Source organism: Pungitius pungitius, chromosome 5, assembly GCF_949316345.1.
Source record: "Pungitius pungitius chromosome 5, fPunPun2.1, whole genome shotgun sequence".
NCBI classification, from domain to species: Eukaryota; Metazoa; Chordata; class Actinopteri; order Perciformes; family Gasterosteidae; genus Pungitius; species Pungitius pungitius.
The window spans coordinates 17,397,561-17,411,735 of NC_084904.1; the positions used below are offsets into that span (position 1 = coordinate 17,397,561).

Here is a 14,175-nt window from a genome sequence, read left to right on the forward strand (position 1 = left end):
ACAACTACCAAAGCATAAAAAACACTGAGGAAAGCCCAGAGGCATTAAAACAAGAGGCCAACAAACCTTCATCATCCCCTGCAGACATGTGCTGTCGAAGCATACAGTTAAAAGCAGCCTCCTCTTGTTTGATAATGCGATACAGGATGATCCAAGGCAGAACCGAGAAGAAGTAAGGCTCCTTAGGATCGTCCGAAATGTTCATGCTCAGATCAATCAGCTGAAAATACAAAAACCACACAATAAATAAAAATTCCAGAGGCAGATTCTTGTAATTTTAACGGATGTTCTAGTAAACTAGATGTTTCTTACCTGGATAAGATTGTTTGCTAGTCGAGCCATACTAGGGAAGTGGGGGACACTGCCGAGGAGGCCTGAGTCTTTGATGAAGCAGATCTCTGTGCCATCCAGCAACTTTCCAATAGTACTGACCCACTCCTCCTTGCTAGGCGAAGAGTTGTTTGATGCAGAGTTGAGCTGCTGCAGGGCTTCATTCAAAGCCAACTCGCTGCACTCAAAACATTGCCGGTAGTCCTGTAGCTTCAACAGCGCATTCTAGCCCAGGGAGAGGGACCAAAATCAATGTCAACATGCAGACATTTCAAAAGGATATACAGGTTCAGTCAATATTGTCGGAGCACATCAAACCTGCAGTAGCATCAGCTGAGCAGGCCGTTCTGGTGCTGAGCTCACAAACTCCAGAGTTTTGGACCGGCTGCCGTAATTCAGAGTGGGCTGCAGCAGACGCACAACGGAATCAAAGTCCGCAGCCTCAAAGAGACGCTGGATCTCCTCCAACGACTGACAGCGCTCCAGAGACTTCAGCCTTTTGTCAATCTGTCCATGGGGACAGTTGTAAAGAAAATTGTAAAAACATTTAAGACATTTAACTTTCTAAAAACTAATCTGTTGGAAATAAGGGAAGACTTTTTATGAGCTAGCCAACTGACCTCCTCCACAGAGATCGCTGCATCCACACAAAGATTAGGCAGGCTGATTGTGTAATGTTTGCCTTCGGGGGTCTTTGGTTTGCTCTGCAACAGGCCAACACAGACATCATAGCTCTCCAGGCCTGACTCCATGTCTCCCTAACAAAAGACAAGAGAAAAACATTTAACAAGTCCCATTTGGCTGAGCTGCGGAATCACACATAATGACAGGTTAAGCAAAACAACCAAATATAGACTTTACCTGCAGCGCCAAGAATCGGGCCTTGAGCCAGTAGACCCGCACCATAACATCCAGCCAGTCATCATCAAACAGGTCTCTTTGGGAAGAACCCAAGGCCAGAAGTAACAAATCACTCTGGAAGTGCTGCCCTGGGAATTCAGAGTCTGCTGCATCGCTGCTGGGACAAATGCTGCTGATGCTTCTTCTTGGAGAAACTATACCAGTGAGAAGATTTATAGCAAAGTGTAAACAAGTTGTTCCTCCATATCTCTTTCCAATACTTAGCTAATCCCTTCTAGTTTTACATTGCAGTGCTACCTTCAGGCACAACAGTCAAGCAACATTTTTGAAATGCAAAAATCCTTCAGAAAATTGCATTTTGTTGAAAATTCACTAGTGCTTAAGAGAGATTACAAAAAAATAACAGACATTGTCACTTTGTGTTTTTAAAATAACGAGGGTTGGCTATCTGGTACTTACCGGTCTTCCCTTTGTTGTGTATCCATTGCTCCAACTGCAACTCCATACACGCTAAGCTCATTGTCAACATTTCCTGTAGAAGTAGCAGATATAGACACTAATCAGAGGTTTTTGTAGGTGCAAAACATGAAGCCAATTTACTTACAACATAAAATCAAACTATAGTCAAGTCAAAAATATCTCCAGCTCTTTGGTGGGCAGACTCTGGAATAAGCTGACATTCCAAGATTGTACCCAAAGTGAATCTCACGCATTTAAAACAGTCTTAACATTTTTTAACCAGTTTTCTTGTCATTTACCTGGATGTGTTGATTGCTGCAGTCCCGAAGCAGAGGGTTAGGCAGACCACTGCTGTGCTTCCTCCAGGTCTGATGGACCTCCAATACCACAGCAGTGAGCCCCCGAGGCCACTCCACTGTGAACTTCTGGCCCACTGCTTTCAGATAGCGCATCATCACGTCCAGTAAACCACCATTGGTCATATTATTGAGCAGGAAGTTGTGGACATCTTGTTGTTCTATGGAAGGGAAAACACTGAATTATTAGCGTGCCTTCTTGACAATGATTGTTTAGTTGTTGTTTTTTTACCAATGGAAACACAGATGAGGTCCTATATTCAGATGTGTCATGAAACACAATTATTGTCTTAATTGAGTAAAATGCACATACCAACTAGAAAAATCTGAAGTGAAAACATATTTCACTTAAATTAAACTGTTTTTACACTTAGCTCATAAGTGATTAAATGTTTAAATAATTGATTTTAATTTGATAAAAATGATCTTTATAGTTTGGTTATTTCATTAAAACTATACATTGAATAGAATATTTAGGCCGTGTGTCGCCGAGCCCTATATTTGAACATCAAAGAGTTAAATAGCTGAGTGTATTTTAAATACACAGGCCATGCAACACATACCAGATTCCATGTATTCAACAGAGTCAGCAGGCAGGCAACCCCCAAGCAGAGGCTGCGGGTCCTCCTTCCTGTCGCACTGAGTGTCATGATTACTCAGACTCTCGTCGTCATTATCAGGATCAAACTTCTTTAGCCTAAGAAAAATAAGCAGAACCGATTGTAAGCGACACAATTATAATGAGTAATTGAGCAGTATTTATACATCCTATATGTATTTTGTATTAAAATACCTGGAAGGTAGGTATTTGAAGAGCAGCTCCTGAAAATCAATCTTCTCTTCCTTCTTGCACTTTGTGTTGCGAACACGTGCCGAGCGCCGCTTGGCCGTCTCCCCGCTATCTTCTACCACTCGTTTCCTCTTTGGAGCTTTCTTCGCTTTATCTGCCAGAGAAACTTCTACCGCTGTCGCTGTGAGCACACAGTAGGATGAAACAACAGATTAGCATCAATGCAGCGGCTCGATGCCCGTTTAACCCAAGAGAAATTCCTCTTCATGAAGAACTTACCGTCTGGGGGAGCAGAAGTGGTGACCTCCACGGTGTTCTGAGCTGGGGTAACCTGAGGTTGCGTGCTGGGTTGCGGCAGCACTGCAGGCTCAGGGAGGGCCATTGGCGGCAAGGATGAGCTGGGGCTGCTGCTCAGCACGTTGGTCTGGCCCATACTGACAGGGCTGCTGGGTTGGGGTAGGTTCTGGAGAAAGTTACGGTCACGGTACTCTGAGAAGTCAATTCTGCGGCCAAGACTTGGGCGCGGTGGCTCACATGTGGTCTGGTGTTCGTACATCGCAAGAAGTTTCTCCCCCAAGTGCTTCCATCTGAAATACAACAACAGTGGATTAATGTTAGGTCATCTCGTCTTTAAAAAAAGACGAGATGAGACACCATCATTAGCAAAATACTATGAGCAGATATTAGGACCCTCAGGTGAAACGGTTTACAAAAAGCTTCACAAACTTGAGTCCAGAAAAGGATTTTCTTTGATGTCGGTGGAGCTCAAACAAGAATTTAACTTACGAGAGGCAGCGGATGGGTTGAACCAGGACGAGGTCAGGTTTTGGTTCAGAGTGAGAGAGGGCCTGTCTCCGCTTCCGTAAATCCAGCGCCTCGTCCACAATGGCTTTCCTTTCCTCCATCTCCACTTCCACATAGTGAATAGACATATCACTGAAAACCACCCACACCACAGCAAAGAAGTTTGTCAGTGATAGGAAAGCAGAGCGATGCAGCTGGGGCATATTCTGAGGAAATGGTGGAATTAAAAAAAGTGAGGTGGTTTTACCATTTAATGAACATCTGCATTGTGTCCCTTTTGAGACAGGGCTGCTCCTCAAAGATTTTCTCCTTCAACACTAGACCTTTAGTGTAACAATGATCCATCTCTAATGCTTTAGCAATGAAGTACAAACAACCTGGAAATAGGCATGCAGATGTTAGTTTTTTTTTTTTAATCTACTGGAGTTTTGGCCCTGTTAATGAGGGATTATGATAGATGACATACAGGTGTAGTCACTGAGTGTGTAGAGAATCGTTATGAGGTTGTCCAGACAGGGCCAGTGGTCTGGGTTACAGTGCAATCCCTCCTCAAATGCATGTCGGGCCAGAGGAATGCGCACCAGTCGCACAGCCACCTGACCAATTTTGTACCACATGTTCACATCAGTTGAATCCAATATAACTGCCTGAGAAAAAAACAGCAGATTTAAGATGTTAGTAAGAAGTCACCAGATTCATTCCGGTGCGTCAAAATAAAGCATTGAGCAGCACAAAGTGGTATGATGCCAACAAGGATTAAACTTGTTTTACCTCCAAATAAAACTCCATAGCAGTCTCCAGATCGTCCCGCAATGCAGCCATAGTAGCCAAGTTTTTAAAAGTAGAATATTTCAACATCAGCCCGGGATGCTTGAGACCCACTTTTTGATCATCTGAGGCCATGGCCTAAAACATTAAAAGGTACATTAAATCTGGCACCAAATACAGCTTCCCCTTAAGACAATACCAATAACAAATCAACATATCAAACAGTGTGACCAATAACCAAACATTCATTTTACAAGCTGAGACTATTTCAGTTCACATAAACACAAAAAAAGGGTGATGAAATGTGAGTTAGTATGTGTTTTACATCATGAAACCCAGCCAGTTCTGGATGTCATGCAGAATCCTGTCTAGACCGAAACAAGAGACAGTCCTCAAAGACTGAACGTTGTGCATTAATGTTTTAAAGAGAGAGTATTAGAGCATGCCGAGGACTTTTAGGCTATATGATATTTTACCTCTTTGAGCAGTGGGGTTTTGAGAAGCTCATGATAGGCGCTGGCAGATTCCACAAACTTGTCATGTTTTTGTAGATCTAAAGCTTTGTGATATAAAGCAAATGCCTCGGCTTCCTGCAGACAAAAATAGAAGAAAAGTTGGAGATCTTGTTAATCTACAGAGAAAAAAAACAAAAAACATCTTTACCAGCGGTTAAGCTTAATCTTGCAGATTCCCCTGTACCTGAGCCTCTTTTGTCTGACTCTTGCGATTTCTCAAGGGGTCTTGTGACTCATCTGCAGCTGTCGAAGCAGCATTCAGTGCTGCTATGCGAATCTGTAAAGAAACCACAAATAGAAAAACACCTTTGTTGTATGAGGGGGGTTTGAAACTATCGTTTCAAAACTGCTACCAACATTCAATCATATAAAGCCTTACCATTTTGTTATGTGGCAAGCAGACGTTTCCAGGTCACAGTTTATTGCTTTTGATTGGATCTATAGAAATGTATGGTACCACAAAAAGGAAGAATGAAAAATCTGTTAAAAAAACATGTAGGTGAATGTCATTACCAGAGAATTTACCCACAGAGCTCCACACATTCCCTGATCTGTTAGAAGCGCCTTTAATATGCATTCATTGGGAGTTAAGTTCATTGTATGTGACAGCCTGTCTTGTTAAATACACACTATCTCGACAGAGAAAAGATCGATGCAACCTGCTATAGACGAATGATATCGCTGGACTGCTAATATAGGACCGATTGTAATCTTAATATAACCTTCCCCCAAAAATGCTCATAACTTAGCATAGTTAGCTTAGCTCTGCTGTGAGGAATTGCTGCAGTTTGTCCTGAGCAAGTAACGTCAACGTTGTAAAAGCGTCATTGGTCAACACGACTGCACACACTAGCTGATGAATACATTTTCCTCTCTGGCTAACGTTAGCAAATTCAACTGCCAACAGCTGATATCAGTGTCGACTGACCGCCAGAGGTGGCTGGCATTAGCAGACACATGATATGGATGCTAACGTTAGCCGTCTTACCGGGTGTCCATCAATTGCAAAACTGGGCGACTTACCGTTCATTCACATTTCAACCGTCTTTGTGCGGTTGCTACTAACTTAACGTTACAACCACACGGTAGTGAACTATGTAACAACCGCCGTCACGTGTACGCATGTGTTACGAAAGGGCACAAAGCCAGTTTGTAACTTCATTTATTCTTCATCCTTTGTTGTTGTAAACGTTGCGAGCGTTTGCGTCACAAAATTACATTTGCTACCCGCCAATTAGTAAAGTCATGCCTGATTGGTCAATACGCTGTGGGTGTATGCAGCTGGCCAATCATCTATCATGTTATTGGTTGAAACCACACCAAAATGACATTTACCACCAATGTAATGTATTTGAAATTGCTAATTGCAATAATAAAAGCCACCAATGCAGCCTCGAAGCCTTGAAGCCTCTTTAGATTTTTAAATCATGCAACATATTCAATTGTTTACAATATTGCTACAGCAGGGGACACCCTGTAGTCTCTGAGTGATTGGATTTATTTAACATGAACTCAGGAAATATGCTGCGCTGAGTCAAGAAATATTCAGATAGCCTGGGATAATCTCTGATACATCAGTGTATTTTGATTTATACACTTATTGTCTGCATGTGTAAAGTGTCAACTGTGTCGTAAAATTATAACCACTAGAGGGCAAACCTTCAATGTGTAATCCAGTAAAAAAAGATTTCTTTCAGATTGAGTTGCTATTTATTATACAACAGGAATTAAAATAATTGGTTACTTATCTAATTGGCTTGCTTTGACATTTGTGAAACCTGGATCATAATTATATTGTTATTAATTTTCTTTCTAACCCAGAAAGTTGAAGCAAAACAAAGCAACCGTTTCCTACTTTCTTCAAATGTGGCATTATTTCCAGGGTTTGTACAGTGTCATAACAGGTACATTATTTCTTTATCTAATGTAGTTATTCCGACAAATGTGGTCAACTACTGCAGTTTTTAGGAGTACTAGTGTACACTCATTTGTCCTCAGTAACCCTGACTGACCGCCTCTGCCATCCCCCACTCTCATCCTCAATCACCCCACCCAATCTCTCCCTTGGCTGAGACTGGATAGCTGGCACCATCATCAATTCCTTCTGTCAGCATGCCGGCAATAAAATAGCTTACGTCACAGTCATTACTGGCTCTATAAAAGCCGGGGTAATGCAGATTCATTGTGCAGTCCACCCAGCTACAATCCTAGACATACAGCAGGCTGTTCTGAAGACCATGACTTCCATCGGTAGCGGTCCTTACGTCCCTTCTGCTTGCAAGAGGAGGGTGGTTGTGCGCAGTGCAGGATACGGAGCTGGAGGAGGAATAGGATCTAGGTCTGCCTACTCCAGCCATGCTGCCCCACTAACTTCCTATGCATCTTCACGCAGAAGTTATCCGACACTGAACCAAGCCTTTTCCAGCTACTCCTCTGTGCTCTCTGCTCCAGCGTCTGCAGCTTTCACTGAGCTTCGCCTTGACCAAGCGGCCCAGGTTAGCTCTGATTTCAAAGTACTTAGGACCCAGGAGAAGGCTGAGCTGCAGGACCTGAATGACCGTTTTGTGAGCTTCATTGAGAGGGTCCATGAACTGGAACAGCAGAACAAGTTGCTGGACGCTGAACTTCTGCTACTCAGGCAGAGGCACACAAAGCCATCCAACCTCCAGGCCCTCTATGAGAATGAGATCCGCCAGCTCCGTGCTGCTGTAGAAGAGGCCCACTATGAGAAGCAATCAGCCCAGGACCACAGGGATGAGATGGAGGGCGTGTTTAGTAACCTGCAAAAACGCTACGAGGACGAAGTCCTCGGAAGAGAGGAATCAGAGGGCCGGCTACTGGATGCCAGAAAAGGAGCAGATGAGTCTGCACTATGCCGGGCTGAGCTGGAGAAGAGAGTTGGGACCCTGCTGGACGAGCTGGTCTTCATAAAGAGCCTTTGCGAGAGTGAGATTGCAGAGCTGCAGGCCCAAATACAGTACAGCTCACAGGTCTCAGTGGAGATGGAGGTTGCCAAACCTGACCTATCTGCTGCTCTACGTGACATTCGTGTTCAGTATGAGAAGCTGGCACATCACAACCTTCAGTCAGCTGAAGAATGGTTCTGCAACAAGGTAGATGTAATGACTGCAGGCGCTTCTCGTAACCCAGAGAGTGCACGGAACTCCAAAGACGAGGTTGCAGAATATCGTCGGCTTCTCAAGACCAGGACACTGGAGATTGAGTCATGTCGCGAGGTGAATCAAGCTCTTGAAAACCAACTGCAGGACGTGGAGGAGAAACAGAGTGCAGAGATCTCTGCATTGCAGGTTAGTGACAGACATAAACGGAAATCAGGGGACACAGACCCCGAGGACACAATTTCCACAATAAAGGGTGTGTCAGTGAAATTATTTTTTTGCAATAGAGATGTGAATGTACTTTTTCTACATAGGATGCATTAAGCCAATTGGAGGAAGAGTTGAGAGCAAACAAGGACAACATGGCTCGCTACTTGAAAGATTATCAGGACCTCCTGAATGTGAAGATGGGCCTGGATATTGAGATTGCAGCCTATAGGTAAATGTCTTACACACTTTACAATGTTTACCCATTTTGTTCAAATAATTGTCATCAGCGCTGACTATTCAATATTCTCATTTACTTGATGTCATGTCTTCTCTCAGGAAGCTCCTTGAGGGAGAGGAGAACCGTTTAAATGTGGCCGGACCAGGTTCCTTCAATGCCATGTACGCTCCTCCATCCTATGGAAGAACCCAGTTCTCCCTGCAGTCTCAACTGAGCTCTGCAGCTCCACACCTGATGAGCTCCCACCGTTATACTTCATCACTCTCCACAATACTCGCAAGCAAAGCACAGCGGGCTGAGGCCAGCGATCCTCACGCGGAGGAGGAAGAGGAGGAGGAGGAGGTAGAGCAGGAGGAGGAGGGGGAGGAGATGGAGAAAGAGGAGGAAGCAGAGGAGGATCAGGGTGAAGAGGGAGAGAAAGAGAAAGAGGAGCAGGCAGAGGTAGATGAGAACGAAAAACAAGAAGATGGAGAAGAAGAAGCAGATGGAGGTTGGTGTGTTTAATTTCTGTGTGCTTACATGTAGTAGTGAATTAATTCTAACTTTTATTTCCTCCCAAATGGCATTTTATATGAAGAAGGTGAGACAGCGGATGGAGAGGACGCTGAAGTTCCAAGAGTAGAAGAAATCCCGCCTCAAGAGGAGGAGGATGCTGGGCAGGAAGAGGAAGAGGCTGATGAAGAGCAGGGAAAGAAGGAGGAGGAAACCAAAAAACAAGAACATGTGGAAGCCAAACTGAAAAATGAAAAATCAACAGCTGACAAAGTTGGAATTTGAATGCCTTAAAAATACCCTCTAACATTGTAGCTGGAGGAAGTCCCTCCTGCTCTATGTGTACAAAGATATCCCTCTAATTAAACCCAGAGAAAATCTCTTCAACATGTTGGCAAACACATTCTCTGTATGATCAACTTGAGTGACCCAGAGCATGAGCGCACACTGTACCAGCAAAGGAATGTAACTTCATAGATGCCAATCAGATAGTATTTAATATATGACTTGTGTCTGATGTGGAAATTCTGCTTTAAGGATTATTATTTGTACCTGTGTGCTTTACAGTCACCAATATATGCCTGCAGACCTTCTCAATGTGCAAAACACAATTTGAAATGCCTTACTCAAAGTCCAACCTAGTGCTTTAAACCCACTGCATTGACGTCTAATAAAGCCTTGAGCCATGTCAACCCAGAACTGGCTTTTACTTTCTAATCCTAAACAGTTGCAATAGTGTCACAAATTAACATTTTAAAAAACATCTTCACCAGCGGTGAAGCTCTTTGATTTACTTCCACAAGCAAAGATGAATCATTTTACTTGCTAATTTGTTTCCGAATGTTCACTTCTCACCAGAATGTTAATGGAGGTTAATGGAAAAAGCTCATAGTTTGAAGCCAAAGTTCCTTTAGTTCTATCCGCATTGATAAATTGGTTCTGAATTCACTGGAAAGGAGAGCCGCAGCAAACTCGTAAAGTCAGCATGTCTGGTTTGTTTAACACACAAGTACACAAACACAGCGGCTTCTGTACGGTGCAACTGCAGCACAATTTGAACAACTGCATACTCTTTTTACTGTAAGAGATGCACATCACTTTTTTTTACATGCATGTGTCAAAGCGAGGCCCTAAACGGCATGCAATCTCCTCTCCATCCACCTGTCCTCAGTTGACCCCACTCTGAGCTACATTATCCTCCTCCGCCTGCTGCTACAGTGAGACCAGCCCAAGCCTAAGGGAGCACTCCATTTAATCCCTAGAAATTCCACTTTGCATTACATTTGGCTGCCCTTACTCCCGCTATTCACCACTCAAAGAGATAGCAATACTGTAAAGGTTTTCTTATTGATTTAAGAGTACAACAGGGACGCACTACTGGCTGGCTTTTAATATAAATCTACCTGTAGACATAAAACTGAAGTAGTGACAGAGCTCTTTGACAATAGATATAGTAAACAACCAGTAGAGACAGTCCCTCAGGTGCTCATACGGTATCACTCATGTCACATACAGCTATGTCTTGCAGGTGTGTGTGTGTGTGTGTTGGTGTATGTCAGGACACAGGGGCCACAGATCCACGGTAAATGTTGCACATCAAACCACTTTTTTTTCTTTCTTTTTTTCTATCACATTTCATCTCTCAGATATTGAGTTTCACCCTCTCTTTCATCTGACATATTTGGGCTGTAAACGGACTACTATATGAATCTTATAACTCCCTCTTCCTCTTGTGGGCATACGCTATGTCAGATAGAAGGAGGCCCATCATTGATGCCCACTGAGACCTCCCAGATGTAACACGCTTTGATGAAAAACCCAGAGCCGTGTGTGAGACCATGTGGCTCCTATAAAATAGGAATCACAATATTTGTGTCTAGTACCATATCTTAAAACTTTTCTGTATTCTACTCGTACAGGGAACTTCTAAAGCCACAAAACATCCCTGATAGTCTCATTATACTTTGTGAATTTACTAAATGAAATCAACTAAATAAAACAAATTTAAAGAAGAAAAAAAAAACCTTCACACATGGTTAACAGCAGTTCATGAAACAAGGAAAAAAATATCAGCTTTCCATTACAACAAATATATATTGTATTTGAAGAGCAGGAAAGCATGTCTACATTCAATCTTTTGATGGATATCTGAAGGGAATCAAATCACAGTGAATGATTGTGTTTCCCCGTCTTTGGAAAAGATGAACAAGATATTTTATATTTATATTTGGAATATATATGAGCGCACTGAAGGCCCCGGTCCAGTCAGCGGGGGTGGTCATGCTGCCCTCCGAAGAAAAGGGAGTCTTACATAAGAGTTGTGGCTCCCTCTGCTGATCTCGGTGAATCGCCTAATTAAAAGGCTCTGTCGAACAAGGTTTTTCATTGCCCTGGAAGACAGCCGACTGAGTCTATTTCATTAAAGAATGTGACTCTCCCACCCTGAAAATAGATTCTTGCGCCTTCTGGTGTGCTCATAGCGATAGTTTGCAGATGGCCTTATGTGCCCACTACAGGAGTACAAGGATGCTTCACTGAGTCAGATGGAGACAAATGTGGGAGCTTTGGGGCATGTCGTTTCATGTGCGCCAGGATGAGATGTGTTTTTGATTTAAATGTGTTAATCTAATGACATACCTGCATCAACTCTATATATTCCCTGCTGTCGCGTCTGCATTTCTTGCACCTGAAAGTGCAAAAACGACACGTTATCCGCCAAGCCTGTACTTTTCTTTCATCAAACGATGTATGGCTGCTGATTAAATGAACAGAAATTCATAAAGGTGTGAACGTCAGTGAAGAAAAATAGGGACAGCTTGCACACAGTGACTACAGTTGACGTGCATGCGGTGTCTGACGTCACCGGCGAGTGCTTTGGAAACATACATTTGAGGAACCTTCTGCAGAAAAGCCTGGATATATTGCAGCACCAGAAGTCAAGAGGGGAACCAACTTCTGCCTCAAGATGTTGAGCCCTTGTGCCAAGGCCAAGTGCATTGACCTATCTACACAACACTGTGGGACCAGGCTTTCACCTGAATCTGCCAGACGGCCACGTGGATGCCAAAGCCCACTTTGCCTCTGCAGTCATGCGGTTCTGGCAGTGGACCCATAAATCCATTAGGTCCTTTGTTTTCCGGAGTTGAACCCCTCAGTGGGGCTACGATCAGTGTTTAGAGCCATTCCACTCTGCAGTCTCTGAAGGGTTGCAGTTGAGCAGCATAGAAATCAGGGTTCTCCGAGAACCGAGTAGTGTCTACACCTGAAGTCAGCCACTATGTAGCATTGCCAGTCAAGTCAGGTAAGGCTTCTGTTCAAAGGCTTCCTTTCACACATATGGGTGCTTGATGTGGTTCATCTTTTTTAATCCCATAAAAATGAAACACACGTGGCACATGCACTCGAGCATATACGCTCACAGGCTAATGAAATGGTGAATAGGCAGCATATTTGTTATTATTTAAGCTGTCTGTGATGCTAAATGTTCATTCATAACATATCTCTCTGGTAAACACTGAGAGACACATAGGGCTAAATGAAAAGACAAAAGCAGTAGTTTCACCTTTTTAAAATTTTTAATAACTGCAACCCATTGTCATCACAACATTTTCCCTTTCATGAAAAAAGTGGCCGCAATTGGTGTTTTCATTCATCTGTCCTGACTTTGTATCCACATGTGCACCTGTTTTCATTTACCTTGCACATCTCCACATGGTCATAAGAAGTCTTTTTGAACCAACATTGCTAAAATACTGCACCTTGTCAGGGGGGTTTAACCGAAGGATGTCTATGACATAACACATTCCGATCCACGTTAAAAGATAAAGGAGGCACAGATCTCCTGTGAAGACTCATCCTGTCCGTGTTGCTTAAGAGGCATTCAACTTTGGACGAACTCTAAAATTCAAGTCTACATGTCAAGCTGTCACACACATCAATAGGAGGCATGCATACACCTACACCCGAACCAGCACCCATCTGGATTTAAATACCTCCCTTTAACGATGTAGTGTGGGAAGTCCTGTGTGTTCCTCCCTCACTGAGAGCTAAACACTCGACAAGATCACAACTCTTTGCTGTCCTGGCTCCGAAATGGTGGAACGAGCTCTCTGATGACATTGATGAGCCTTCACATCTTCCACCGCAACCTAAAGACACACCTCTTCAGACTACACCTCGAACCAAAAACACTAACAAATTGTAGCACCTAAATTGTACTTATAAATGGCTCTTATCTACAACAGGTTTAAATTGGCTTATCTAATGAAATTGCACTTTCTTGTTTCTAGTTTGTATCCTTCTGGTTGAAGTGCACTCATTGTAAGTCGCTTTGGATAAAAGTTTCAGCTAAATGACATGTAATGCAATGTAGAAGAGTCGGGAGGGGTCATATTTTAAGTGCCATAACTAAATGTAACCTATTCTTTTTTAGTGTCCATTGTTTGCAGTAGCACAAAGCAGTCAGGTGATGGCAATATTGTATTCCTTTCTAGCGATTTGATTGTTTTTAAGTTTAACAGTAATAGCCCAACGTTTGATGAGAAGAGTGAGAGAATTTGGCAAGGGAATAAAGAGCATCATAGAGGAAAAGGGCACGAGCAGTTTTGAACCCCACTCACAACGGATTCGAACAGAGCCTAGCCAGAAGTAGGTCACAATACTCGTGTGGAACTTTCAAAGCTATAACCTTGGATATTCAACATATACTGTAGCTGCAAAATACATTTCTAGTACCTTCTTTTCAGTGTGAACTCATCAATGTGGAGGATTCGTTGTGCTTTCTGAAGGCAGACATTAAATACACTGGGTTTGAAAAAAGAAATGAAAAAAAGGGAAAACATTTATGCTTCTGTGTAACTTTGCATCCATTCAAAAATGTTTCTATCCAAACTCATATTCCTTCAAATGCATATTTCTGTGATTATGGTTTGACAGCTTAAATGGCTCGATGCTCTTTTGGAGATGTCAGAAGGTCAATAGGTCTCCGCTTTGTAGAATGAAAAGTCAATAGTATCTGTCGATCAGATCTGTGTTGTACTATTAATCCACAACAAGCTGTGTTTTAATGCACTCACATCACAATGGATTGGGGGAAATGGACATTTCACTGCCGAACAACAAAAGCATTGGACAGCTGAACATTATTGACAGCACCATTTGGCTGACAGCAACAGACAGAAAACACACACACACACACACACATGCACACACACACACACACACACACACACAC

At 42.9% G+C, this 14,175-nt stretch overlaps 2 protein-coding genes across 6 annotated transcripts in view; one reads left to right on the forward strand and one right to left on the reverse strand.

Moving 5' to 3' along the window:
• The window catches only part of cabin1 (calcineurin binding protein 1), a 32,695-nt gene extending 26,616 nt beyond the window's left edge, over window positions 1–6,079 (reverse strand). For 3 of the 4 annotated variants that reach the window (XM_062562448.1, XM_062562447.1, XM_062562446.1), the window contains exons 1-18: window positions 5,907–6,079; window positions 5,263–5,363; window positions 5,068–5,160; window positions 4,845–4,958; window positions 4,372–4,506; window positions 4,067–4,247; window positions 3,848–3,977; window positions 3,583–3,732; window positions 3,076–3,383; window positions 2,800–2,977; window positions 2,570–2,703; window positions 1,950–2,167; window positions 1,651–1,723; window positions 1,192–1,385; window positions 951–1,088; window positions 649–837; window positions 313–555; window positions 67–220 (exon numbers count right to left, since the gene is read on the reverse strand). In XM_062562448.1, coding sequence (XP_062418432.1) covers window positions 67–220; window positions 313–555; window positions 649–837; window positions 951–1,088; window positions 1,192–1,385; window positions 1,651–1,723; window positions 1,950–2,167; window positions 2,570–2,703; window positions 2,800–2,977; window positions 3,076–3,383; window positions 3,583–3,732; window positions 3,848–3,977; window positions 4,067–4,247; window positions 4,372–4,506; window positions 4,845–4,958; window positions 5,068–5,160; window positions 5,263–5,265 — 2,635 coding nt within the window. In that variant the 5' untranslated portion in view covers window positions 5,266–5,363; window positions 5,907–6,079. The remainder of the gene's footprint in view (window positions 1–66; window positions 221–312; window positions 556–648; window positions 838–950; window positions 1,089–1,191; window positions 1,386–1,650; window positions 1,724–1,949; window positions 2,168–2,569; window positions 2,704–2,799; window positions 2,978–3,075; window positions 3,384–3,582; window positions 3,733–3,847; window positions 3,978–4,066; window positions 4,248–4,371; window positions 4,507–4,844; window positions 4,959–5,067; window positions 5,161–5,262; window positions 5,364–5,906) is intronic. The other variant, XM_062562444.1, reaches the window with a different exon arrangement.
• Window positions 6,080–7,080: 1,001 nt separating this feature from the next.
• neflb (neurofilament light chain b) lies at window positions 7,081–9,641 on the forward strand. Of its 2 annotated transcripts, none has more exons than XM_037483610.2 (4): window positions 7,081–8,191; window positions 8,317–8,441; window positions 8,549–8,940; window positions 9,028–9,641. In XM_037483610.2, the coding sequence occupies exons 1-4, from the start codon at window positions 7,121–7,123 to the stop codon at window positions 9,225–9,227; spliced, it is 1,788 nt and encodes a 595-aa protein (XP_037339507.2). In that variant the 5' UTR covers window positions 7,081–7,120; the 3' UTR covers window positions 9,228–9,641. The 2 variants fall into 2 exon arrangements, with proteins under 2 accessions (XP_037339507.2, XP_037339508.2); XM_037483611.2 differs by having other exon boundaries at window positions 9,031–9,641.
• The last annotated feature ends 4,534 nt before the right edge of the window (window positions 9,642–14,175 follow it).